This window comes from Perca fluviatilis, chromosome 11, assembly GCF_010015445.1.
Source record: "Perca fluviatilis chromosome 11, GENO_Pfluv_1.0, whole genome shotgun sequence".
NCBI lineage: Eukaryota > Metazoa > Chordata > Actinopteri > Perciformes > Percidae > Perca > Perca fluviatilis.
In genome coordinates this window covers 36,137,141-36,165,117 of record NC_053122.1, presented here as the reverse complement: position 1 = coordinate 36,165,117, position 27,977 = coordinate 36,137,141, and the positions used below count along the sequence as shown (strand labels likewise).

The 27,977-nt window shown below is 42.2% G+C and overlaps 1 protein-coding gene across 1 annotated transcript in view; it reads left to right on the top strand.

The window, feature by feature from the left end:
• The window catches only part of LOC120568723 (contactin-associated protein-like 4), a 202,240-nt gene extending 180,409 nt beyond the window's left edge, over window positions 1-21,831 (top strand). Inside the window, exons 19-24 of the mRNA XM_039816408.1 lie at window positions 2,704-2,928; window positions 6,128-6,261; window positions 11,385-11,472; window positions 17,876-18,094; window positions 20,514-20,585; window positions 21,355-21,831. Coding sequence (XP_039672342.1) covers window positions 2,704-2,928; window positions 6,128-6,261; window positions 11,385-11,472; window positions 17,876-18,094; window positions 20,514-20,585; window positions 21,355-21,551 — 935 coding nt within the window. The 3' untranslated portion in view covers window positions 21,552-21,831. The remainder of the gene's footprint in view (window positions 1-2,703; window positions 2,929-6,127; window positions 6,262-11,384; window positions 11,473-17,875; window positions 18,095-20,513; window positions 20,586-21,354) is intronic.
• The last annotated feature ends 6,146 nt before the right edge of the window (window positions 21,832-27,977 follow it).

Here is a 27,977-nt window from a genome sequence, read left to right as displayed (position 1 = left end):
CAGGGCTGCCAGCTTTGTCACCAATCCTGTTTGTAATATTTATGGACAGGATATCAAGGCGTAGTCGGGGTGGGGAGGGGTTGCAGTTCGGTGGGCTGGGGATCTCATCGCTGCTTTTTGCAGATGATGTGGTCCTGATGGCATCATCGGCCTGCGACCTTCAGCACTCACTGGATCGGTTCGCAGCCGAGTGTGAAGCGGTTGGGATGAGGATCAGCACCTCTAAATCAGAGGCCATGGTTCTCAGCAGGAAACCGATGGAATGCCTTCTCCAGGTAGGAAATGAGTCCTTACCCCAAGTGAAGGAGTTCAAGTACCTTGGGGTTTTGTTCGCGAGTGAGGGGACAATGGAGCGGGAGATTGGTCGGAGAATCGGTGAGGTGCGGTATTACATTCCATCTATCGCACCGTTGTGACGAAAAGAGAGCTGAGCCAGAAGGCAAAGCTCTCGATCTACCGGTCAGTTTTCGTTCCTACCCTCACCTATGGTCATGAAGGCTGGGTCATGACCGAAAGAACGAGATCCAGGGTACAAGCGGCCGAAATGGGTTTCCTCAGGAGGGTGGCTGGCATCTCCCTTAGAGATAGGGTGAGAAGCTCAGTCATCCGTGAGGAGCTCGGAGTAGAGCCGCTGCTCCTTTGCGTCGAAAGGAGCCAGTTGAGGTGGTTCGGGCATCTGGTAAGGATGCCCCCTGGGCGCCTCCCTAGGGAGGTGTTCCAGGCACGTCCAGCTGGGAGGAGGCCTCGGGGAAGACCCAGGACTAGGTGGAGGGATTATATCTCCAACCTGGCCTGGGAACGCCTCGGGATCCCCCAGTCGGAGCTGGTTAATGTTGCTCGGGAAAGGGAAGTTTGGGGTCCCCTGCTGGAGCTGCTCCCCCCGCGACCCGACACCGGATAAGCGGACGAAGATGGATGGATGGATGGATGGACGGACGTTACTGCCGCATTGCATTGTGGGATATTTATGCAGGCGTAGTGTCCAGTATTGCATACTGTAATATTTTACTGGCAATAGTATGCAATTCATGTACTGTTGGTTTTATACTAAGGTTACGGACATACTAAAAAATCTTGCATACTGTTTTAGCTACTAAACAGCATGTTAAGAATACATGTGGGACGCAGCTGTGGTTAAGTTCCATTTGGTTTTTGGTAGTGTTTGTTTGGGCTGTGAAAGGGTCCTAAGTCATTGTGAATAAGAGTATTTGACAACAAGCCATTCAGGCATCATTATTGTAAGATTCTGGAGAAACATAATTTCCTTAATTTTGACAATTTTTTTAGTTTTTTCAAATCTGTGCACAGTGTACAAAATTCTACATGGCTGGGCTCCCACCTGTTTACATGATTTTGTTTGCCAGAACAGCCTCCATACATAACTGCACTGTACCCTTCCGTTATACAACCTCTGGACAGTGAGCATTTTCAGCTAAAGCTATCACTCAATGGAATGCTATTCCAGACAGCATAAATACCTGTAGTTCCATCAGAAGCTTCAAATTTCAACTAAAACATTCTTTAAAGGTGCCCTGTCACACGTATTTCATTACTTTGTGGTAATGTCTGAAGTTCTACCATGGACTCTGTAAAACATTGTGTGGAAACAATGCCTTGGTTACCTTGTTTCAAGCCATTCTAGCGTGGCATAGAAAGCCTGCAGGAAGACTCAGCTCGATTTGTGCCAGTACTCATTAATATTCAACGAGCTAAGCTGCTTGACTCTGATTGGCTAACAGCTAGCCAATGAGAGCCTGGCTGTCAGAATCCTTTACCCAGCCAAACTGGGCGAGCTCATGAATAGTAATGAGCTCAGGCAGCATGATGTCAGACTGACCAGCTTTTGTGATTGGTCTGATTTCTCAGCTTATTTCTGTTCAGTGGCTAGAGCTGACAGAGGAGCTAGCAGTTCATTTTCAAATTCACAACATAACACAAACACATATGGACCTACAGGGGTGTGTGTGTGTGTGTGTGTGTGTGTGTGTGTGTGTGTGTGTGTGTGTGTGTGTGTGTGTGTGTGTGTGTGTGTGTGTGTGTCACATTGTGCATTATATTGATGTAGGTTTTGTGATCTGTCTTGTTGTTTTGTTGATGTTGTCAAGTTTTTACTGTTGGAACTAGGGACTGCAGATGTAAATTAGCCTAAGGCTAACTCTGGTACAATGCATCAAATGGCAACATATGTTAAAAATTGTACATGGTCCCTAACAAATATAAAATCCCTCTGGACCTTTATCAAGAGTATTTCCAACCATGAACACAACAACAGTCCATGATACATTCTGCTCCTTCCATTCTGTGTCCCCAGGTGTGGGACATTTGTGTCTCTCATGTGACATTTTTGCAAAAAAAGTTTTTCACATCCATTGCAGAAATATTCTTGTGTTTTGTTCATGGTTGGAAATACTCTTGACGAAGGACCAGAGGCACCGAAACGTTACTTTTCTTTAATAAATGGTGATGCTGCAGCAACAGCAGTGTTCAGGATTTCTCTTCAAAAATGCAGTCAATAATGAAAGCATTATAATGCTGTTGCCTGGGATATCTTGGAGTTGTGTTCTTTGAAAACAACGTAGCCACACTGGCAAACACTGTGTTTTTATACATCTTGCAAAATCCACTTTTTTCCTTTCCATTTCTATTAATTGCCAGATAAAAGCCTGTACTGTAACATCTCTGTGGCGGTCTCTCTTCCCGCAGAGGTGTCGGCCAGCTTCAAGTCGGAGACGTCCGTCAGCTACACCTTCAAGGAGCCGTACGAGCTGAGCAGGAACAGCAGCGCTCTGCCGTCCTCCATCTACTCCGACATGATGCTGAGAGGAGAGAACGTCTCGCTGAGCTTCAGGACCAACCAGAGTCCGGCTCTGCTGCTCTACGTCAGCTCCTACTACAGAGAGTACCTGGCCCTGCTCATCAACAAGCACGGTGAGGAGGCTTTTATTTTGAAGGAGTTTGTTTGGCTGCAGCTTGAAGTAGGGCGTCTCATTTTCTTTTGACATCGCCTTATCTAGCTTGAATTGCCTTTCCTACAAGATCAGGTGTATCACTTTTTATAAGCCTCTTAAACACCTCTCCTCCTATCCACTTTCCTCTCTCATTCCTTTTTCACATCCTTTTTTCCCCCCTCTCCTCCAGATCCTTCAGACTTGAGGTTGAATGCCCTCTATCATTTATGAGAAGCTTCTCATAAGCTTTTTTTCCCTATCTGTTGGACTCCTTCTCTCCTGCAGTCTTCTCTTAACACCTTTTTTTTTTTATTCCTACTCCACGTTTTCGCTCACATTTTCAAACCTAAAATGAAAAGTCTTGTCAAGACATTTTCTTTCTGCCTCTCTTCATCTTCCTCCCTCAACTTTTTGTAATTACTTTTTTAATCTATTCATAATTACTTTGTCTGGAATCTTATAATCAGTATTCATAATTAGAGCTGTAACATTTCCAAATTTTTCCCGTGCAATGACTTGTCTCAGAAATAATTGTCATTTAGAATAGAATTGTCTCTTTTAGTCACATTTTGAAAAGATTCATTCATGTATTACTTTTCAAACAAATTCAAGTTTTGAATGGATCCCAGGATGCATCTTTTGGGCATGTCACTATATATGTGACCCAGCTAATGTAGAAACAACTCTTTAACATTGAATTGACAGTAGAACATGTATCCACTACAACAACAACAACAAAGCACCAATAATCACTGATATGATTACAATTTAGCATATCCAAACAAAATCAACAATTACTATCAACAGTCATATCCCTTAGGACCTTTGCCAATAATCAAACAAAGAAACGGCGTTTACGTCAAAAATTGCGATTAGACAATTATTTAATTATTGTTACAAGCCTACTCATAACGGTCAGATGTCTGTAGTTATCAATATCATTGTCATCACCTTTCTTATACAATAAACACATGACACCCTGATAAAAAGATTCCCCCATACCGTTGTTCAGACCTTCACTACACACCAAGATAAGGAGGTTTAAAATGTCATCACTATATTTCAATCAGGAGAGACTTCATTTAAGAGTGAAAGTAAGTTTAATGAACATGGTGCATTATAGGTTGATATGGTAGAGTCCAACGCAAGGTTAAATTATAAGGGGTATAGACGCCGTGGATATATAGGAATACCCCCCCCTCCCCCCCGATGGGGTCTAGACACTGGTGAGGAAGCCTGAAGATCTGGATGGATGTGATGTGAAGCGGGGCTTCTGAACGGGGCCTGAAATGACAACTGACTGCAGCAAAGAGTAGAACAGATTTCAAGTTTGGATGCAACAACGCGATAGCTCGCAGGGATTGTGGCAAAATCTGGTTGGTTGAACTGAAAAAGTAAACGCCCACATTCAGCTTGATGACAATGCAGCTGATTAGGTTGGGAGAGAGAGAGAGAGAGAGAGAGAGAGAGAGAGAGAGAGGGAAATTTACGCTGTTAGTTACGCTGAGCCCGGTGGGCAGACCATCTGGACCGGGACTTTTACCCACGTTTAGTTGTTGGATGGCCTGCAGTACTTCTCTTCTCTGACGTTACCCACGAGTTCTGAAAAGTTCAGAGAGCCCTATGAGTGATTGATTGATTTTATTTGCCCATTTTATTATAAAATACGATACAACTATGCACCATACATTAAAAACAAAACAAAGTCAGGATAACACAATAAAGCCCTGAGGCTTATTTCCATTGTGGTCCCTTGGGGGAGAGGGGGTGGGGGGGTGTGAGCAAGTGGCAGCAGATCAAACATCAATCATCACAAACCATACATATATTTAATAGATCCATAAAACAATACAGTAATAAATCCTCTGAGGGAATCTCATCTCACCTCTCCTCCTCCTCAGACTTCTATCATTTTCTCCTGATATCGACCTCTCCTCCTGTCCTTCTTCCACCTTCTCTCCTCCTCCTCCTCCTCTTCCTCTGCTGTGCTCTGCAGCTTTACCAGATCAAGATGTGTCAGATCTTTCCTCTGTCTGGATTCACACCCCGTCAGCCTCTACTGCCTTTTAATCTGTCCAGCCGGGCCGGCTATTATGTTTTTTTGTCTCAGGCTGAAAAAAAATGTGTTAACCGGTCTCATCACTGAGACCTGATGAGTGATGCTGGGGGGGGGAGGGAATAAAAGTTTGGTGGGCTGCTAATGGGTGGCAGGTCAGTGTTCTGTTTTATTAACTTTTGTGTAAAATAATTATGTTGTGAGTTTTAGGAGTAGTAGGAGGCACTTTGAATTTAAAATGACATTTTCATCATCCAGGAGTCACAGTATTGGCACTTTGCTGCCAGATTAGATGTAAATGGGTTCTTTCTGGTGTTAATGACTCAGAGAAAGCTGATGGACAGCAAGGGCATTAAAGGTTTTCATGCTGACAGTGGAGTCTTCGGTGAAATGCACTTAAACTGAAGTGTCCAATTAAATCCCTGAGAGCTTTCTCTTGCTCGGCTCATTTTATTCTTATTTTCTTTTCCCACTCTGCTGCAGTTAAACCTTCTCTGCCCAAACACAGAAATTCCTTGTCAGTCACTTAAGTCAATCACTTAAGGCCTGCTTTCAAGAATGCATACATTTATTATCAGACACAACAGCTAACTCGATGACACCAAACAGTTATTCCTTCTTGGCAAATGCAACTTTGTAATAAAAAGAATAACACAATGATGGGATTAATTACCACACTTGAAAAGTGTAAAACATTTTAATATGCATGCATTTTAAGTACGACGCATGATTTGTTATACTTCTTATTCAGCTTAAAAGCCCAAAGACATCACAGGGCTTTCTTTAAATCTGCTTTTAATCCTCCGAATATTAGAGAAATTAATTGGATTTGGAGTTGCGTTATTGGTAGGGAATTACAGTAACTTCTAATCCTCCTAATATGGAAAGCTTTATTGACTCAGATACTCATCATTCAGATTCATCATCGAAGTGAAAAATACACACTTAAGAAAAAGACACGTAGAGATTAGAAGATTAGAAAAGATTAGACAAGAAGACCTGGATGTTTTCATTAAGGGACAAAGTTTAAATTTGAAAAAACTTTGTGTGTGTGTGTGTGTGTGTGTGTGTGTGTGTGTGTGTGTGTGTGTGTGTGTGTGTGTGTGTGTGTGTGTGTGTGAAGATAAACTGGAGGTGAGATACAAGCTGGACAGCAGCCGGGACGCTGAAGTGTTGAGGAGCAGAGTGAAGAGCCTGGCCAACGGACAACTGCACACTGTTACCATCAGGAGACTGACGGACTCTGTGTCTGTGCAGGTACCACACACACACACACACACACACACGCACGTGCGCGCGCACACACGCACACACAGACACACCATGTACTTATTTACACCATGTATCTGTTGGTACAGAGGGTAGAATGATTGCCAGAATGTATTTTGTGAGACAAAATATTACTTAAAGGTGCTCTAAGCGATGTCACGCGTTTTTTAGGCTACAAATTTTTTTGTCACATACAGCAAACATATCACTATCTGCTAGCTGCCTGTTCCCTGAACACACTGTAAAAAACATCTCCTCACTATCTGCTAGCTGCCTGTCCCCTGAACACACTGTAGACAGCCCAGGCTCCACAAATGGAAACAACAACAAACTGCGCCAACCTGCACCACCAAACATAACAAACAGTGTTCCGGCCAACAACCGACAAGAAGGATTTGGGGGTGGGGGTTGGGATTAGTGCGCGAAAGGGAGGGGGAGGGGACGGGATGAGGAGGAGGGAGGGGCGAGCTAGCGTCTGTTTTGTTTGACAATACTTCGAAAAGAATAGTGTATCTACATTTTAGCGATCAATGGGGCTTTTTAATCACTTTTGGCAGTCTCGAACTGAGCAGAGCTTAATTTCAGTTTGAAGGTTTGTTCTGTTAGACTCCTCCTTCTACATTCAAAATAAAAGATGTTAGAGTGATATTTTAGTAAGGGTCCCATAGCATAAAAATTTCACTTTATGAGGTTTTTTAACATTAATATGCATTCCCCCAGCCTGCCTATGGTCCCCCAGTGGCTAGAAATGGTGATAGGTGTAAACCGAGCCCTGGGTATCCTGCTCTGCCTTTGAGAAAATGAAAGCTCAGATGGACCAATCTGGAATCTTCTCCTTATGATGTCATAAGGAGCAAGGTTACCTCCCCTTTCTCTGCTTTGCCCGCCCAGAGAATTTGGCCCACCCATGAGAAAGAGAGAGACATCATGGCTTCCAAACGAGCAAAGTGGCAGTTGGTCAAGGCCACACCCCCACCCTCCACCTTGCCCCCCCTCTCTCCTCCTCAATAGCTACAGACACAGAAATGGCACATCCTAAGGAAAGCTCATTGTGGGACTGGCTCTAGTGGCTGTAATTCTGCACCAAGGTTGAATTTCGGGAAAGAGACTTCAGATACAGTATTAGGAGACCACTGGGGCCTATATAAAAGCATCCAAAATGCAGCATGTCATGGGACCTTTAAGCACCAGAAAAAGACAAGGAGCAATACTGTCTGCATTATTTAAAAAAAAACTTATGGCTTTTGACTTGCCATAACTGTTTACCTACAGTATTTTCAGCAGTGTATTTGGTATATCTCCATGCAAACACTTTAACTTACTTTACAATGACCAGTACCTTAAGGCATGTGCTAAAATGCTGTTGCAGCCAATTAAATTTACATCACTGTAAAGAACATGGTCTCCATCCATTTACTGCCTTCTCCTCCTGGGGAAACATAAAAAGCATGCATAGCAGAGCGTTGCCATGGACGCAGTTCTGTTCCCTCTGGAGGAGAGCTATCAATAAATCGGCTGGAAGAAGATTGGCGTCGGGGTCCTGATCACCCTGCCGTTGTTGTATTCGCTATAACAACGCTCTACATGATCCCTTACGTACATTGAAGCGATACTGACGTTAAAGACCCGCTGATCGCTGTCTGATTCTGTGAATGAATGCCCGCATTGCATCGTGGGACATCGGCTTTGAATGCGCCAGCTCGGCTCATATCGTAGCCTACTGTTCTGTCTTATTTACTGTAATATTTCACCAGTAATAAGACCGAAATAATATTATTAAAATAAAGAAATGCATACCATGATAACAGCTTAATAAATGTTGATAGATTGTAGCGTTATAGTTTAAAAAATATCAATAAACAACAAAGCAATCCAGCTTCCCTGGCCGAAATAGACCGAAATAATAACATTAAAAGAAATACATATAAACCGTGATAAGATCTGGTGAATAAATGTTGATTAAAACAGCGGTTATTGGGGCCAAAATACCAATAATAGCAAAGCTGTATCCAGCTTCTCTGCTGCAGCCTGACTGGCAGAAAGATTCGTGCTGTGATCACGTAAGATGCTTCTCATTGAAATACATTAGTTTAAAAAACGTGACCCCAACACGTAAATCTTCACAATAACGTGATAGTATCACATTCTAATAGATTTAATTTCGTAATGCCATCACGAACTGACGTGAGACTGGGTTGGCGTGGTCACGGAAGGCTTGTATCATGTGGACGCGCTGACAGTTTTGTTTTCATTACGACAGAAATTACGCACTATGGCTTTAAAATATTAGAATCCTGGAACTACAGTGCTGTGCTGTTCCTATCAGTGATAATAAAGCCCCAGTGATGACATGATACGGCAGGGCAGCGGGGACAAACTACACATTAGAAGAGCTTCCGATGAAATATGAAGCGTCTTTATCATATCTGGATCCACTGAACTTCTTATCTTGTTAACAACAGTCCCAGATGATATACGAGGTTAACTTCCTCTAACCCGTAGCCTGGCTGGATGTCTGCGTAATATCAACACCCTGAGAGGAAATACAAGGTGACCTGGTCGTGCATGGGTGCAGCCTCCTGATTCGCTCGGCTCCAGTGAAATATGAGCCGCATCTCATCTTGCCGGTATCCATCCCCTTGAATCATTATATCGTTAGCGACATACTCCAGGGACATCAGGTGAACCTACACGGGCGCTTTAGTGTGCTGTGTCCTGATGGCCAGCAGCCTACAGTCTGCACACTGCTCTCACAACAGCATCAGATCCTGTCCCCCGAGCAGATGTCCTGCTGAAAAATGACTCTGTGAAGCCGAAATGTCCTCGGGGCTCCCAATACACCGTGTCCTCCGTTTTCAGAGAGGCCAGTGCCCGTTGTTTTCCCTCCCAGGGTTTCCTGTTGATCTCAAAGCACGCTCCAGTTAGTCCCACTCTGTTGGGACAGCTGTTCAACACTCCAGGTTATACCGTGTCGAAAGTGAAATAAACTGAAATAAATCAATTTAAATCGAAGAAAACTTGACCTGGCGCTAGCCTTGTGTGATTTGTTGGTTTTTTTTAACTCATGAGCACAATGTTATCTATCTGCAGACTGATCTTATAAAGTGGCGTATGTACGACACGCCGATTCGTATGCCGTTTTCGCGTGTTATCAAGACGCATAAACGCTTTTTAGCGTGTTTATCAACACCGTTCGGCTGCCATTGACCTACATTACGTGTGAATTTCACCTAGGACTTCCATCCGCTGTATACAGCGTAGATATACACGTGGAAAGCTCAAAATGCGCAGAGATAACACGCCATTTGGCGCAAAGTCATGATGCCATGTTGCTATCTGCAACAATTTTACTTGCGACCAGTTATATGTGTATGTGTCCGGTTTTATTTTGAAATAGTAGATATCTATGTTTAAAAAGGGAAACACTGTATTTGTTTCTAACAAATGTGCATTCAACCCACTCGCAACCAGCCATTTTTATTTGTCCTAAAAGTTGATTTATGACCAACTACCTGCAAAAATGACATTCCCATCAGCCTCAGCTGTAGTTTTGCTGCATTTTGTTTGTAATATTTGCTAATCAGCAAATACCAGCATGCTGATATGCTGAACTAAGATGGTAAACATGGTAAACAGTATAGCTGCTTAACATCAACATGTTAACATCCTGACGTTAGCATTTTAGCTCAAGTCATCACTGTGCTTAAGTACAGCCCCACAGAGCTGCTGGCATGTTCGTACTGCAGACTCTTAGGGCCCTATCTTGCACCCGCACGCAGCGCAGCGCAAAGCCCGACACAAGTGTCTACCGACGCAATTGTCAATTTCCCATCCAGTGCCCACATTGTTTAAATAGCAAATGCACCTGCACCCATCTGTGCACCCATGGGCGTGCTGATCTTACAGGGAGGTGTGTTCAGGTGCATTCTTGGCGTATTGCTATCTTGAGACAGCGGGAAGCGATCGCGCCATTGACCAACAAAAACCTGGTCTAAAGTCAATAACGCAGCATTTCATTGTTATTTTAACAGAGCATTAGTAAAATGCGCCTAGGCTTATGCACAGCGCGTGCACACTATGCTTGTTACACACACAGGGACTCACAGCAGCACACACACATGCAGAAGATTACAAATACAAATATTACGGTGCAAATCCTCCATCATAACAGCAATGCTCCAAGGTCCAAACGCGCCTGGCTTTTAAAGGGAATGGGAGATAATCTCTGATTGGTTTATTGCATGTTACGCCCAAAACACACCTCTGATTAATGAAGACACTAAGTTCAACCCTTTAGAACCATGCACCCGGCGAACGGACCGTTTTTCCCGCCATCAAACTAGCAAAAGTGGATTTGGACACGCCCTTAAACACACCTGCACCAGGCGCTTCATGCCAAGTGCTTAGATCGTTAAAATAGGACCCTTAGTCCTGTTTAGATTTGGAGGAACATGTACGGCACTTAGTCTGGTTTTAACTTGAGTGAAAAGAGAACAGATAAATACTGTCTGCAGTCATCTGCATCAACTAGAAGCTAACCCGCATTTACTCTTAAGTTTAAGTGTATGACTCCAACTCTTCTTATTTTAACCAGGAATTCAAGTGATACCTCATTGAAGTAATCCGTATTTAAAACTGCTACTTACAAATGAAAATGGTTCTATAAGTAAAATATTTAAAAGAATCTCTGTTGGCTTTGGTGTCAAATGGCCTTTAAATGCTAAAGTTGAGTTTGAAACAAGTTTGGCTCTGTTTTAGCTTTTCTCTCTAAGACCACATTGCCAGACTCTGTGGAGCAGCCCTCATTATATTAATCTCCAGTGGAGAATTTCACCACGGATGACTGAATGTTTTTCCCTGAAAGTCTGGACTCTGTCACTCATTTCCCCCACTGAGCTGGTGAGATGAAAGAAAGGGAAAGCTGTTCTAAAAATGCAACTATAAACAAATGAACCTCCAAATTCAGATATCCACAAGTTTTGACTTCTACACTGAGAAAATAATGGCACAAAAATCAAAAAGTAACTTTCTTTTAGTTAGTCTGGTGTTGCAATAACAAAAAAGTTGAACCCACAGTTAATAAGAGATATACTGTCTGTTGTTTGTTTCAGATCGACCAAAACGCCAGAGAAGACTTCAACCTGACATCTGACGGAGAATTCAACGCCATCAAGTCGCTGGTGTTGGGCAGAGTGCACGGTAAGTGAGGAGGCAGTAAAAGTAGAGACAAGGCCTTGCTAGTTAAAGTTTTTAGCTTAATTTACCTTAACTGAACAGCTTTGGAGTCATTGGAATGTTTATATGACTTTTTTCGAGTTGAATGGTGGTCGTCTTGCTCCCCCCCTAGCGCCTGTGAGAGGAAAAACCACCCTCGCAACTTTGGGCCGATGAGCCGGCGGCCTCATTGTCAGGAATTGCTTCAGGGAGCACGGTGGTTAGCCCTTCTACCTCACAGCAAGAAGGTTCTGGCTTCGAACCCAGGTCGTCTCAGGCCTTTCTGTGTGGAGTTTGCATGTTCTCCCCGTGCTTGCGTGGGTTTCCTCCGGTTGCCCCAGTTTCTTCCCACCCATAAAGACGTGCATGCTAGGCAACTAGGACTACAGTTGAAAATTAGCCGACTGGCTAACACTGGCGCATTTACAGAAATGTTCATTAATGTGCATTGTCCTAATCAAATAAATAAACAAACGGCACTGCACACATACGCCCCTTTACTTCAGGAACCGGCCAACAAGGTAGCGATGGAGTTTTTCACACTATCGTCATGGCTGAGCCGGCAAAAAAAGAAGCAGAAAGCGAGGAAAGCATTGTCGGAGGAACAGAGAAAGAGGAAACGGCAGACTGACCGAGAGAGGAGTCAGACACAAGTAAACATAGGAGCTGCCCAAATATCTATTCTGAAGCTGTAGGTGGGGCTCTATAGAGAAACATGCGAGCAAAAATCAAGAAAACAGAGAAGAAATGGCCAAAACTGCATAGGACCTCTTTAAAGAGCACTCTGACTCACACTCATTTGAATTGAATAGCTCTGATATGTTTGGCCTCCACCTACACTCGGCACTTGCTTTCTTATAAAAAGCTGCAGGAATAATGCAGCTATACCTGTTAGTACTAACATGACATTTTAAATCACTTCATCACGCGGCGTGCTAAGAGGTGCTTAGTCAAGATGTAAACAAAAAAAAACTACTTCAGCAGATAGTGAAGTTGGATTTTGCCACATAGTTCTTGTGTTACACTTTAAACGGAGACGTTTGAAGAAAATCTGGACGGTGCAACAAGGCAGGCCTGCTCGGTTCTTTCGGGAAATAATTGGAAACATTTATAAAGAATATGTTTAGGGCATTTCCTCTCTAACTGGCACCTTTAGGGACCGAAAGGTGGGATTGCTGTGGACAAAGTACACACGGTTTAACCATGTATCAGCTAATTTAAACAGCTCACGTTACTGTATTGTGTCAACAGTTAACTTCATTTAATATTGTATGTGGCGTTTTCTTTTGCGGGGTCCAAATGTTCCACCAAAACAAGTTCCTTCCTCGAGACTACGGCTGATTCTCACTTCCCTTATTTGATATCTCCTCACTTCTCTGGTTGTTCTGGCCCCTCTTTCATGAAGGCCATCTCAAAGCTCTTATTCCTGCCCCCGAGGATTGAGGCGCGAGCATCGCTGCGTGATTTCTGAGGAGCTATAAGCGAGGATACACAAGAGCAGCCTTCCTGGAAGCCGCTGAAAGCCGTTCCTTAACTCCGCCCATACAGTTGACTAAGTCACGTGACGCTTCAGAGGAAAGGATGTCTTAACCCTACGAAAACACAGTTCCTCGTTTCCTCTCTCCTCCCGTGATTTCCTCCGTCTCTCCAATGCTTCTTCGTCTTCAGTGGGATGGACCAAGAGGCGAGGAAGGGAGGCGAGTGGGGGAAACAGGGATGCAATTTAAGGGAAGTGCGATCCAGCCTAATCTGCAGACGCATCGGCTGCGTCCGGAGCTCAGCGCCGCCCAAGACGATTCTGATTGGCTTAAAGAAATGCAAACAACCCAGAGTGTTTCTTTCTACTATCCCAGAATGTACGTGTGGTGTAGCCAGACCTTACTCAACAGCGCTGTGGAAATAGAGCTGGTTACTAAATAAACATTGAGCCCATACAGACTGATTACCTTCTCCCCTTGCTGCAGTGATGTACAGGTGTAGTCCAGGACTCTGTGACATCACTGTTGGCTGTGGTTACAGTTGCAGCTAAGCACACATGACCACACTAGAGTGCGGATCGCGCCGCATTTTTCTGTCCGAGCCAGGCCCACGTCCGACAGAGCAGTAACCGAACCCTGCCCGAGCCCGACAGGCATTAAGATATTTCTGTCCGAGCCCGACCCGAGCCCGACACAGTTAAAATCTCATTTTTTTCTCATACTAATGACACATGTACGTTAGTTTGTGTGGAAAGCCCGCTTTTATTAAGCAACTGTAGGAAGGCATTCGGAAATGTCAACAGCAGCAACAAGCGCACGTTAACACAGGCGCAGACCTACGTAATAAGCTTTTTAAAAATGTTAAATGTTCAATGCCTTATCGCGCTGATGTGACCGAAGCCGACCCGAACCCAAACATCATTTATAAATATCTGTCCGAACCTGGCCCGGCCCAGCCCGTCGGGGTTTGACCGTTGATCGTTGGGTCCCGACAGGCTCGGTTCGGGTATCCATCCTCTAGACCACATCCATCAGTGATGCTGACTGTGGTCAGAAGTGAAAACAAGCTTGACGTGTTTAACCAGAGAAGGCAAGGACACACTGTTTGCCTGCCTGCTGATTAGTTACTCTTTAAACCTCTGCCGAGGTATCTATTATATTTGGACAATTTTGAAATTAACAACACTGGTACGTTTAGGTTGTAAGAGATGCATCATGTTTGTTATTTAAGACATTAGATTTAAGTCTGACTGTTTGCTCAAATGTCCGTCTGCCTTTACATACCGCCTCCTCCTCACTCCCGTTACAGAAGGGAAGTCCATTTAACGGATGCTTTATTGCAAAGTGTGGCCAACCCAGGTTGTTTTAGTGCCCTGCTTTATCAATTTAGCTGTGTAGTCCTGGACAGGGACCTGTGACAGAGTCAGGGTGAGACAGTAAATGGCTCCGTCATGGCTCCATCAGAGACGGACTGAGATGTAGGCTGTTAATATAACATTAGGGGCTGAGAGGCTGCAGACACAGCTCTCTTATGAGATAGACAACACCTGCACAACAACTGTCGATTATTTTGTGGGCATTTTTAGGCCTTTATTTCCACAGGACAGATGAAGACATGAAAGGCCCGCAGGTCAGAGTCGAACCCACGGCCACTGCGTCGAGGAGTAAACCTCTATATATGTGCGCCTGCTCTACCAGCTGAGCTAACCCAGCCACACGCTGTCAATTTCAAAGCAAACACACTCACTATTTAGTTGTAAAACATGAGTCAGCGATTTATCAGACTTTTATCAAACTATCAAGTAACACCAAATTTGTTTTTTCAATGTTTTTCTTGCTTTTTGACATTGTGTTTTTTCAACGTTTGTTTCTACGTTTTTGACCCTTTTTTCGACATTTTTGTCACTTTTACATTTGACGCTTTTTCCCCACTACTACCAACTCATACAAAATACTTTACACTTATTCTTGGAATTCGTGGACACTAAACTAATTTTTTAGTTTAAAAAGCAGAAATTTGCTATAAAATTGAATAAAACACCCCAAATTCAATGAAAGTAGTGTACTGATCCTTCATTTTACTTGAGAATAGCGTTAAATGGAACCATCCATGTTAATTTTTGGCAATTTGGTTGAAAGAAACCCATATTTATGATATAGACATTTTTTGAAAATGGGTCAAATTTGACCCGAAGACAACAGGAGGGTTAAGAAAACATGTATTTCTTTTAGGGTTTTGGTGTTATGTGGCACTACAAATAATGTATTTTTAGACAGAAACATTCCAGCAGATTGTCACTACGTTGTTCTAAGTTTGAACCTCCCTCACAAGCAAGCATTCATTTTCTTTTTAAAACATTCAGAAGATACTTTGACCAGCTCAGGCTGTAATTGATGTTTCAGAGGCTTTTTGTTTTTCCTGTATCGGTGCGTGAACATTGTAATTACTGTTGTATGTTTGCATGAAATTGAATGATTAAAGATATTGCATGCAAAATTGTCATCAATTGGTTAATTTAAAAACATATTGTTTTGGGGTTCTGTCAAAACTTAATTCAACATGGTGTTTGAAGCAACTAAATTCCATGATAAAATTATTTAAAAAAAATGTCATTTTATGTGATGCACGCACACACCATATCTTGTAACTCAGCTCAGTGTGTTTTAACCCCGTCATGTCAGTATGTGACCGGTCCTCCTCTCTGTCAAACCAGAGGAGGCCGAGAGTCAGATCAGGATCAGGAAAGTGGATTTTCTGTCGTTTCCTGCCAACCTTGTCATCCATCAGCCTAGCTAATGGACCCAGAAGGAACACAGAGAGGGTGAGGAGGGGAGGGGGGGGCGGTTCCTGCTTAGAGAAGCGTAGAGGCTGCAGGAATGTTTCCTGCTGCTCTCATCAACATGCAGATGTGTCCCGGTAAAAAAACACAGTCACCTCTCCGTCACTGATGCAGCTGCTCACGACGGGAAATGTCGCCTTTCACAGCTGCTGTTTATACCGCTGTGGAGGAGCGGAGGTGAATGATGGAGAGATTGAAGTCCATCAAATGAACAGATAGTGGGGAGAGCGCACATCAGTCTCAAGGAGTGATAGCTGCAGACTGGAAGCTGAATCACTGTCTGCTGAAATGAGGGTGTGAGTGTCTGTGTGCTTGGTATTTCGGATCGGATGGTGATGAGCATTATGGATCCTGACTTGACGCCACTTTGTGTGCTGCTGCTGCTGCACTCAGCGGAGTAAACAAACAAAAGTAATGTACTCAGCATATTGAAAGAATGGCATGTTTACAGGTGCCTTATCAGTTCAAGTCACTGACTTGCATTTACATGCACATAATATTCCGTTGTTTGATTCCTTTTCCTATTCCGACTAAGCTGTTTACATGGTTAATGAAAGTGAATATTCCACTAATATTCCCGATTACATGCAGCCGTGCAAAATAGGATTCTTTCCAACATGTTTTCTAGTGGTGGTGGACTTGTTGGAGCGTGCAAACACAGCGTCCCTCTTTCATTGTTTCAACCACCTTCTTGAAAACGTCAGAGTTGCGATATTTGTGCATATCCAAAAACCTGCTAACATCCAAGTAGCTGTGTTTCTCCTTCATTTCTTTTGGACGTGCATCTCTACCGCATCCCTGCAAACTGTTGGCTGATTGGTTTTTGTTACAACAACCATAGCAACGCACAGAGCTGATTGTAAGCCATAAACAGGCAAGAGGCCATAAACTGTCACAAACTGAGGTAAAAAACTCGGATTAAGTAGCAGATTCGGAATGCACAGGTTACATGTCCAAAGAGTCCTTCTGAAGCCCTTATAATACCAGCATATCACAAATGACCTTTTCAAAAATGCTATATTCAGAAAAAGGCCTTATTCTGAATATCCAATTGGGATATGCTGTTTACATGACCCGGATCAAATTTGGAAATTGTCATTTTTGAAATGATAGTGGAATATTAGTGTGCATATAATAATGGCACCAATATACTGGCTATGTAATATTACATGTTGGGGATTCTCCTCTGTTTATGTGACACACAACACAGTCGGGCCAAAAGAAAAACCAAAACTGTATCCAGGAAGAAATATGCTTTATTCTAAAAGCAACCATGTATTTTTGCTCTAATGAATGGCCCATATGTATTAAACCCTCCTGTTGTTTTCAAAGTTTCTATGTCAGAAACATGGCTTTCTTTTCAACCAAATTTCCTAAAAATAACATGGATGGTTCCATACACTAATTGATGATCACTACTTTTATGGTCTACCCGGGAGAAAGTCTGGGATCATCCATAAACATATGTTTCTCTGAACTTAACTATTAGTCAAGATAATACCTAATTGCTGCTTATTTTACTCAATAATTAGGCGTAATTTCATTTAAATGAGATTTATTCACCATCAATTCCATAAAGAATTGTAAAACTAGTGGTAATAACTTATGCAGTTGGCCAAAAAGATGTAAAACAGAATTGGGTGATCATTTATAGGCTCCTTTATGCTTTATAAACAGGCAAACCAAACCGGAGAACAAGTGCATGGTCGACAGGAAGACAATACGAGGGTTAACTTGTAGCTGACTTGAAAAATGACGTAATGGTGCCTCGTCATGCCCTCAGTCTGAATGGAAAAGAGCCTGTATTTCTAATGCATGTCAGTACAGTGTGTGGGGAACCATTTGTACCGTGGAAATGCAGTGAGTATGTCTTGGTCCAAACTGTTTTTGACAGAGAGAATAAATAGGATTGAAAGTCAGTTACATCACCGATGGTTTAATATCTGTAGCATGCTGAGATAAAAGTTGAGGATCCTATTTTTATAATGTAGATTCTGTAACAGTAGCTCTTTTGTGCAGTTTACAACAATGATACATATTCAGCTCTCGCTCGTCTCTTTCTATCCACAGGGTCTGATGATTTGGAGCCAGACATGGCCAGGTTGGCGTCTCTCGGTTTCACCGGTTGTCTCTCGGTGGTCCACTTTAACTCCATCAGCCCTCTGAAAGCTGCTCTGCTCCACCCGGACACCAGCCCTGTCATCATCACCGGACCTTTAGTCCAGTCCAACTGCGGCTCCTCGGCGTCAGCCAATCCCTACGCAGCAGAGAACACACACCACCTGTCAGGTAGGAGAGGGGGAGTTTTATACTAATTATGTAATGGTTAGGACACTAATTTAGGTTTATAGAGTATAAACTTCCCATTCTAGTCTATCCTAGAAGTCACAAAACAAGGTAAATGAAATGTATAAAGGCAAATCACATTCCCTTAAAAAGTTAGAGATAGAGAACTGTACTGGATGTAGAAGCTCAGAAACTTGATGACTGGCTAAATGTAAAAAATACATAAAATAATATAAATAAAAAACACAGCTAAAGGACAAGTCTGGTGATATTTTCAAATTGTCTTACATTTTTCATCATATGTCATGAAAAGACCAAAATCAATAGCGAATTGATCCTACTAAATATTGCTTATGTAGCCAAAGTCTGATATATCTTATTCCTCTGTGCAATAAAGCTCCATAGTTGTCTAAAAACAGTTAAAAACACTGTGTTGCACTGGGTGAAATGTGCCCTCATTACCATGAACTAGGGATGCACCAAATCCAGATTTTTGGAGTTCGGCCGAATACCGAATCCACTGGTCAACTTAATGTTGAATTCACATGCTCTTTTCACATCGTAGGAAAGCACATCGCTATCGCCAGATGAGTGACAATTTAGTTTGGCAAATTTTCGCTAACCAGTGAATGAAGGCATGTTGGGTGGGTGAAATTAGAAAGCTAAGGTTAGCTAACGAGCAGTGGCCGACCGTTCGGTCAATCCGCTCATTTGCCGAGAGAACGGCTGACAGAGGCACTGTGTGGTTAACACCAGTTGTTAGCTGTGACTCTCCTTCCTTTGCCGTACCTGAAGTTGCTGCATTTTGGCTGCTGTCTGGAGATTCCTTCATGCACAACTCGTCGTATTCTTTCGGAGGTTTCATACGCAAATGTTTTAACAGCGGCGATGTTGTGTGTTGTTTAGGGTCCTCGCCACCACCAGACAAATTGGCATTGCAGATTGAACATGTAGCTGGACTTGGAATCGCCTTCTTCTGACTGAAAGTACTGCCAAACAACAACGGCGCCGTCATTACGCCGCATAGTGCAAGCATAGCGTTTGGTTAGGTGGAAAAAAATGTGATGGTACGGCAGAAACCGAATCCCGTCAAAAAGCCCAATATTCGGCCGAATCCGAACCCGAATCATGGACTCGGTGCATCCATACCATGAACACACACATACACTGTAGTTTATTTTGACTCAATCCACGTACACCGTCCTGATGCCAAAAAATACGCACTAAATGTTTAATACGCTTATTATTTTGAGTAACATATATTTTTCAAACCACAGTGCCCAGCTGTTATAGGACGTTAATTTGCTTTGATAAAAAAAAAAAAATAGATAGCAGTTTTAAAGATATACGTTTTTAGTATGAATGAATGAACTGAGTGCCACAGACAGGCACGAGAGTCGGACTAAATTTGGTCTTTTCATGGGATTTGTTGACAACCAAAAATGTAGAATATCATCTGCTGTTTCCTTCAAGTACTAAAGAGGAAGGGAGAGTCAGTGCAGCCGACAGCGACAACAATGGTGCAGTGTTGTCTGCCAAATTGGGATTCATTAAAAGTATTTGGGGTTCATTTGTCAGGCCTGACGCCCTTTATTATGTAGCAAGACAAGCTACACTGCTCGACTCGTTCAGAACCGCTATGGCATTTGCCTCTGCTAACACACTGTTAGTCTGTGCATCTGACCACGCGATTGGTTTGCAGCTAACCCTACAGCTTTTATAGGTGCCATTGGAGACCACAATTAGTAAAAACGAGAATGTATATACTGTATTTCTTAAGACCAATAGCCACTGTGGTTAATGGCTCTACTACAGCACTTTCTAATACAATAAGGACGTTGATGACATTTTAACCAATAGCATAACATTAGAAGTTAGTCAAAGCAATATATATACCCTTTTTCTGTGCATATGTTTTGGGGCTTCTTCTCTCTCTCTCTTTCTATATATGTACTGTAGAGTAACATGCCTCTCCTGTTGTCTTTCCTGCATGAAAGCGGCTTCTCCAGCTCATAAATGGGCTCATTAATCCAACACAGCATCCTGCTTGTTTTTTTTCGAGAGTAATGTGGGATTTTCTTTCCTCTGGGTTCGTTCTCATCCAGTTCGTGATGCTTTGTTAGAGTCATTTGGAGAAATTATTTAGTATTCCCCGTATACTCTGAATGATGATGTTCTCATCTTGTCTCTGGATTTTTCTTCTGTCCCTTTCTCTCTTTCTGATCCGTTTATTTTTTTTGCCATTCATCCTTTCATTTCCTATGATTCCCTCATCTTTTTGCTCTAATTGCACTTCTTTTCTTGTCCCTTCAATTTCTTTCTTGCTCTTTGACATTTCTTTGGTTTTGTTGGTGCCCTTTGGTTTTTCATTTTCGGTTTCTAATATTTTTCCCTACCCCTCTGTCTTCTTTCTCTGCTGTAGATCAGTCGGGTTCAGTTGGTTCAGGTCAACCTTTAGTCAATGCTATCAGGACTGACTCGGCTCTGATTGGAGGTACTGAACCTTTTCACCCCTTTTTCACTGGAACTGGAACCTGTTTTATTGGTACAACAGCAGAATCTTTGATTTTTGGTAAACCTTTGACAATCATTAGATTTATTTGGTGCATTTTTCAACAAAGGGACAAAGATAAAGTTTAAAGGTTACACATCGCCTTTGCTAGAGCCAACAAAGTTGTGGACAGATGTTGAGCTCCAAGAAAGAATAAAGTGATGTGCCAGGTACGAGTCCATTGAAAACTAATTTGAAACTTTGTTGCTCTGCCAGCACAGATTGATTCAAAGAGAAGACTGAAAAGGTTAAATCTATAGTCGTGTAGATAGAACAGGTGAGACCCAGAGAAAAATCATTTAAAACTGTCCATTAAAATGGGCCTGACTGTCTCGGTGCACAAAGGGCAGTTCACCCAATTAAGCCTATGTAGGAATGACTCTTTATAATGTAATGTAGTATTAAATTGATTTTAGACGTATTTTGAAATTCCAATTAAATGAAACCTGCTCTCATATTCCCAAATGTGCTCAGCAGAGCAGAAGAGTCAGATAGATTCAAAAGATTTAAAATGGTGTTCACGTACTTGAAAGTTAGATTAGCAAGATAATTGAACCATTAGGAAATTAAATGTCACTACAATGGGAGAAAAATAGATATTTTGTTCTGAATTTGCAGTAGTGTAGGGATCACTCATGCGTATTGAAAACTGAAAAAGACAATTATCTGATATCTCGGCCTTCTACATATTGAAATGTCCTCTACCTTGCAGGTGTCATAGCAGTTGTGATCTTTGTGATCGTGACCGGCCTGGCGATAACTGCCAGATTCCTCTACCGGAGGAAAGAGACGTATCGAAACCAGGAAGCGAAGGAAGTCAAACAGGAAGACAGTCCAGATTTCCCTTTCAACAACCAGACTGACTCCCAGAACGTCTCCACCGAAAACCCAAAAGAGTATTTCATTTAACTTGGAGGCCTGATGAGCTGATGAACAGGCAGGGGAGTCCTGCCACGCCTCCGGACTACACACTGCACTCAGAGACTTTGCTGGCAGAAGTGGCTCTACAGCATGTCGAGGCAAAAAAAATGAACAGTTCACACAGTGTTGTCTTTCCGTTGCTTTACTGTAAATTGTGAATATACTAATACAAACAGGCAACAGCGTTGGACTTATGAGGTGTTTGATATCCTTGTTTCAAGTGTAAGTATTCAAAAATGTAAATGTTGAATTAATGTCTTTGTAACAATCTCTGGCTAACGTCCCTTTGTTATATTGAAATGTTGAAAATCATGGAGGTGTAAGTATTTTCATGGTGTGTGGGTAGGAAATGTGAAAATGTGAAGCTATGCCCTCTCGTGGTTGGGGTTTCCTTAGAGAGAGACGGGTTCTTGAGAGCACTTGAAATTGGCAGGATGTTTTCTATGCGCTGGAAGTTAAAGCTACATTGTGTAAGAATTTCTCCCGTCTAGCAGTGGAATTGAAAATGACAACCAACTGAATCTTACTTTCTAGCCCCTCCCGTTCCGAGCGCGTTTTAACTCCTACGGTGGCCGTGATCCGTCGCAGCGCACAGATTTATGTTACAAGGTAGACAATCCTTTTTCATCATTGACGCGAGGAAAAGTATCCTAGACGTCGTTCTAGCGTTATGCACAACCATGCTATAGTTAGCCAAGCAACTACAAAATTTCGAATTTACACAAATTGGCAGAATTACCTGTCGAGAAGAAAGCAGGCAACTTTGGCATACTTTTTAAAGGTCCCATGGCATGAAAATGTCACTTTATGAGGTTTTTTAACATTAATATGAGTTCCCCCAGCCTGCCTATGGTCCCCCAGTGGCTAGAAATGGTGATAGGTGTATATTGATGAAATTATTCGCTAATCGGTTGCATGTTATGTCGTGGATATATCCCTCAAACGCATACTGCAGTCCCTTTTGTCTTGCTTTCTCAGATATTTCACCAAAAATTACTAATTATCTCCTTGGGAATGTCTGACACCAGTGCATACATACAGTAATCACAGTAATAGACGTGCCAGGCCCGAAAGCTTGACAGGCGTAGCCACAGTAACTAAGGAGGGCGGGGCTTAGCGAAGGGTCAATTGCTACAGACACAGAAGTGGCACATCCTCAGGAAAGCTCATTGTGAGACTTCAGATACAGTATTAGGGGACCACTAAGGTCTATATAAAAGAGACTAAAGATACAGTATTAGGGGACCACTAAGGCCTATATAAAAGAGACTTCAGATACAGTATTAGGGGACCACTAAGGTCTATATAAAAGAGACTTCAGATACAGTATTAGGGGACCACTAAGGTCTATATAAAAGAGACTTCAGATACAGTATTAGGGGACCACTAAGGTCTATATAAAAGCATCTAAAGAGCACCATGTCATGGGACCTTCAAAATCCTTGCTCCTCATGAGCTCTTTCCATCTTGGAAAAGCCACTCCAATATTAACTTTGGTCTTTGCTTGTCGCGTTGTCATTTTAATTCTCTTTTTCGCTTCCTTGGCGACTCCGTTACATGTCCTCGAGAATAAGTGTGATCCTCCATCTTCAACAGGCTTTCAAATCTGCCGGCAGTCGCAAGTAATCTCCCCCTGGCATTCATCACGGTGCCACTGAGTGTAAAAGTGCGAAAGGCAGAGCTTGAATTTCCAGGTATGGCCTTCTTTGCCTAATGTATTTTAAAGATGGAGGCGCTACATGGCTGCCACCATTCGAGGGACTCGCTCGTATGTATTCTGAATGATTCGAAATGGCAGATTCTACGCTTAGGAGAAGACTTTGATTAGTTGTAATTACACTTGAATGAGTACATATTTGTGAAAGAACAAATGGGTTTTTGCTGAGAATCAACTCAAACAATTACACAATGGAGCTTTAAGTCATCATGCCTTTGGTTGTGATTATGATTGTGGCGATGATTCGCCAACTTTTTACAAGGTCACCTACTAATTGTGCAGGAATATTTTATGATGCCTTCAACCGCCAGCAATTGATATTGCACCATCCCTCCCCCCTTTCAATTTTTAATCCCTCTCTTTGAAGGTTTAAGCTCTCACAGTGTAAGATCTTTGGTGGGTAAATAACTAGTAAATATTTTTTTTTAAATGAACTTCAGTGAGGAAGAATTTTTTTCTCACCATATTAAAAAAAATGATTCCAAATGTATGAGCTTAGTCATGGACCTACTGAGCTTTAAAGTTAAATCCTCAAAGTGGATATAATCAGTGTTTTTCTAATAATGTATCAAATGACAAAGTGAAAATATTGTGATAATGTGAAAGGAGGCAATTGTAGTGACAAACCTATGGAGAATGATTCACCCAACTCTGCCAACAAGTCCTCCAAACTGTACGAACATTTAGATTGTTTATTCCGGTGCCATGTCATTTCTCCGACGTTCCATTGTTCCGACCTCTCAATAACCCGAAAAATTCCTTTTGGTCCTACAGCCCACTAGTCCGACGTCCAACGTTATATACCTACATATAACCTTAAATGTAGGCTAAGTCCGAAGTCCAACAGGTTAAAGTTAGTTTGGGGTTGGATATGTACGTATTTATATTTCCATAAGCCTGCAATGATAATGAACAGGAATGGGGCATATCCCTGAAATAACCAATGTGAAACTAACTTGATCAGTGAGAAGACGCCTCCTCTTGGTTGTTTCAAACAGAGAACTTCGGGATTCCCGACATGTTAAACAAGGCAAAAATCCTAAAAAAAATATTATAAATAATTGTCCCTAATAGTAAAATTATCAGTCCAAGAGTCATAGGAATTAATCTTGCCTTTCAAATGGACTTAGCCTACATTTTTATTTCAGTTTTTCAAAGATAAACATTTAAAGGGGTTAATAAACTGGAGAAAAGTAATTTTGTTTGTTATTATTGATTCAGATTTTAGATTATGGGAGGTGATCCACAAAAGCCTATACGGTCGGAACAATGGGATGTCGGAGCAGAGGGTTTATTTTTTTCAAAACAAAGGGACGTCGGACTAGTGGGCTGTAGGACCAAAGGGAATTTTTCGGGTTATTGAGAGGTTGGAACAATGGAGTGTCGGAGAAATGGGCAGTCCCCGTTTATTCCTACCCTCAAATACAACCAATAGAAGCGTTTCATAAATTAGCGGCCCCAATGCGTGGCAGGAAATATGACCTCATGCAGGCACTTTGTCAGAAATTCAACAGTGCATCTGAAGTATCCATTTACAGCGCAGCCAAACAAAGTTGTTGTAGGGAAAAGAACGAACGCTTTAGGGAAGCGTAGGGAGGAAATTTAAATATAGGGTGAAAATGGCCTACTCTACCACTAACGATAGAAACTACTATATGGGAAGTAATTACAGAATGTAAATACACTGAAAGGCTATTTCTGAAAAATAAATGCCATCCATAAGATATCACACATCTTAAGGAATAAACAAAGAAGTCAAGCTGTTTCTCCCACAGAAACTCTACCACCAGAGTCTTCCCTTCCCATGGTTCAAACAATTCTGGATTCATGTATTCCAACTTTTGTATGTGAAAGACTGGGTCAATGTTGCAGTGAAGGTTTGAGATATCTGAGACGTGATCAGGGTAGTGGTGGACTGGCACAGGCATTCAGTGTATTCTCTCCCTCTTTCTAAACAAGGTGGCACTGGCAGGAAACAATCCCATCCAACAAACGTGACCATCTCTTCTGATCATTTCTAGACAAACGCATACAACCAGTTCAGTTTTTCATTTTTTCTTTCTACCCCTACTTATACGTTTTATCCTCCCTGCTGTTTGCCGCCTGCTGGTAGCTTCCTCTCCCGGCTCTGTAAATGTCTCTGAAGTGTTAAGCTTTTAACACTGACAGCAGCATATACTCTGTAACACTGTGGCTGTCTGTCACCTTGTGTACTTCACACAGAGGCAGTTGACGTGTTTTTTGAAATGCTAAACGGCTTCGGTCTGACAGGTGGATTGTGACTCGATGGAAAGCAGAGAGACGATCAGAATGTGACCGAGACATTATCTGAGAGACATTGTCAAGATAGTCTATATCGACAACAATTAATTTAGGGGATTGTTCCGGTGCAGGCGGAAGATCCGCCGGATGGCCCTCATTATCGGCCAGGTGTCCGTCACCTTCCTCTTTCCTTGTGTTGGCGTTCTAACCTCCGGTGGATTTGTGACTATGGTTAACTGCTCCTCAGATCTCTGCAGGGTAAATCCAGACAGCTAGCTAGACTATCTGTCCAATCTGAGTTTCCTGTTGCACGACTAAAACTACTTTTGAACTTACACGTTCTACCAAAACAAGTTCCTTCCCGAGGCTATTTTGCAGAGGTTCCACGCGGTGCTTAGCACCGCCCAAGACGATTGTGATTGGTTTAAAGAAATGCCAATAAACCAGAGCACGTTTTTTTCTCATATCCCAGAATGCTGTGTGGACTAGCCAGACCCTCCTCCGCAGCGCTGTGGAGGAAGGTCTGGCAATGCGAGACCATTGTCAAGCAGAGGTGGATTTAATAAAAAAACAGCAATGGCATTAACACTTGAAAATGAAGCAAATCCACTCATATGTAAAGAGCGCTGGATGAGAAGCAAAAAGAGGATCGACAGCAGCTGTTTATCAAACACACACAACCGTCTCTCTGCCGGACTCCATTGCACAGACGGGAATTTAATAACATGTCAAATGTCAATGTCAATTTTGTGATAAAGTTGAGTACAAAGTTAAATTGAGTACAAAAGTTAAACGTGCAGTAGGTAAGACTTATAAAACTAACTTTCTGTCATATTTGCTGAAACTGACCCTATGTTCCAGTAGAACTACATGAAGCAGGTCATTTAAAAAGAAATCCGGCTCCTCTGGCTCCACCTACAGCCTGGAGTGCGATTTGCAAAAATCCACAGCTCCCTGTTCAGATGCACCAATCAGGGCCATGGGGGGGTGTCTAACTGCGTGTCAATCACTGCTCATGCACACGCATTCATTCTCCCTTGTGGGGGGAGGGGCTTAGGAGTCCGTTTTGTGCTTTAGCGGAAATGGGGGAGGGACTGAGAAGTTGTCGATGTTCAAATTTTTTGGCTAAGTCCTGGATCGTCACAGCAGCTTTAACCAGATCTTACCATGACACTTAATAGGAAAAAGTAGGAGGAACATTCAGTAGTCAGCAAACAGATCTTTAGTTGTGATTTTTCAGCCTCGGTCCAGTTTTTTTTGTCAACCCATCAGTATACATGTATCAAAACAGCTGCATATATTTGGACCTGCATATGTCCACCTGTACTCCTAAAATCACGTTTGACATTACATTTTAGCAGTCCGATTTTGCTGATGGTGGATTCGGATTCTTTTCTGGCAAGGTTTGCAATTAAGCTGAGTGGTTCTCCGTGTAACTATAATAATATAATGGTACTTAGTATTGGTGAATAACGTGACGTCAGTGAGTTTGAGTGACATGCCATAAAAAAAGAAAAAAATATACAGTATATATCAAGAAGCTTTGAAACATGATGCTGGTTGTTTGATAACAGACAAAATCCTGTTCGATCTAAATAAAAATGTTTTTCAGAGACAGTCTGATTTTAATTTCATTTGCTGGATTTTAACCCCAGAATACTGTATACAACCTAAATGTGCCTCATCTACGGTAGAGCGTGTTTGCTGCAGAAATTTGACCGATATGGTAACACATTTACGTTTTAATGCTCAATAAAATAATTGTTATTTGAAAGAAAATCTTAAAAAAAATTGAAATTACCAAACAATTTTGTTTCTGCAAGAAACTGGCACTCGGTTTACCACTCGACAGGAGTGTAATTTACTTTTTATTGTTGCTGCCGGTCACTTGTGTGGGCACATGGCATTTCTGATGACTGTTAACATTCAGCAGGCCACAGATGAAATAAATATGAAAAGCTGTGAAGTATCCAGCAGCAGAGAATATCACAGTGATATCTGTGAAGAGTCAGTCAGCCTGTTCAGAACAGTAATGACACATTATTCAGATTATTCACCTGCCTCAGATCACTGATCCCTGCTCAATTCGTTTAAATCTCCTCATATTGGTTTTGATCAGAGACGAAGATGCAAAGCTGATAACTGAGCTTCCTTCAATTCTTCGATGTCAACGATGATGCCAAACATCATAAGGATCAACATATTCAACGCACAAGTGAATGGAATGGCCATGTGTGTAATGTCACGTTGCTGCCTTTTTGTTTTGTAGTTTTTGACAAAACATTCTTAGCTCAAGGTCCACACTCGTGGATGTCTTACAGGGATTTTAGCCACAAGTGCATGGCCTATAATGGATGGTGTTTGCTCCATTACCATAAAGATGGTTTAGTTGTCATTACACGGGCGGTGCATGGCGTCTTGGTCAAGATATTTTA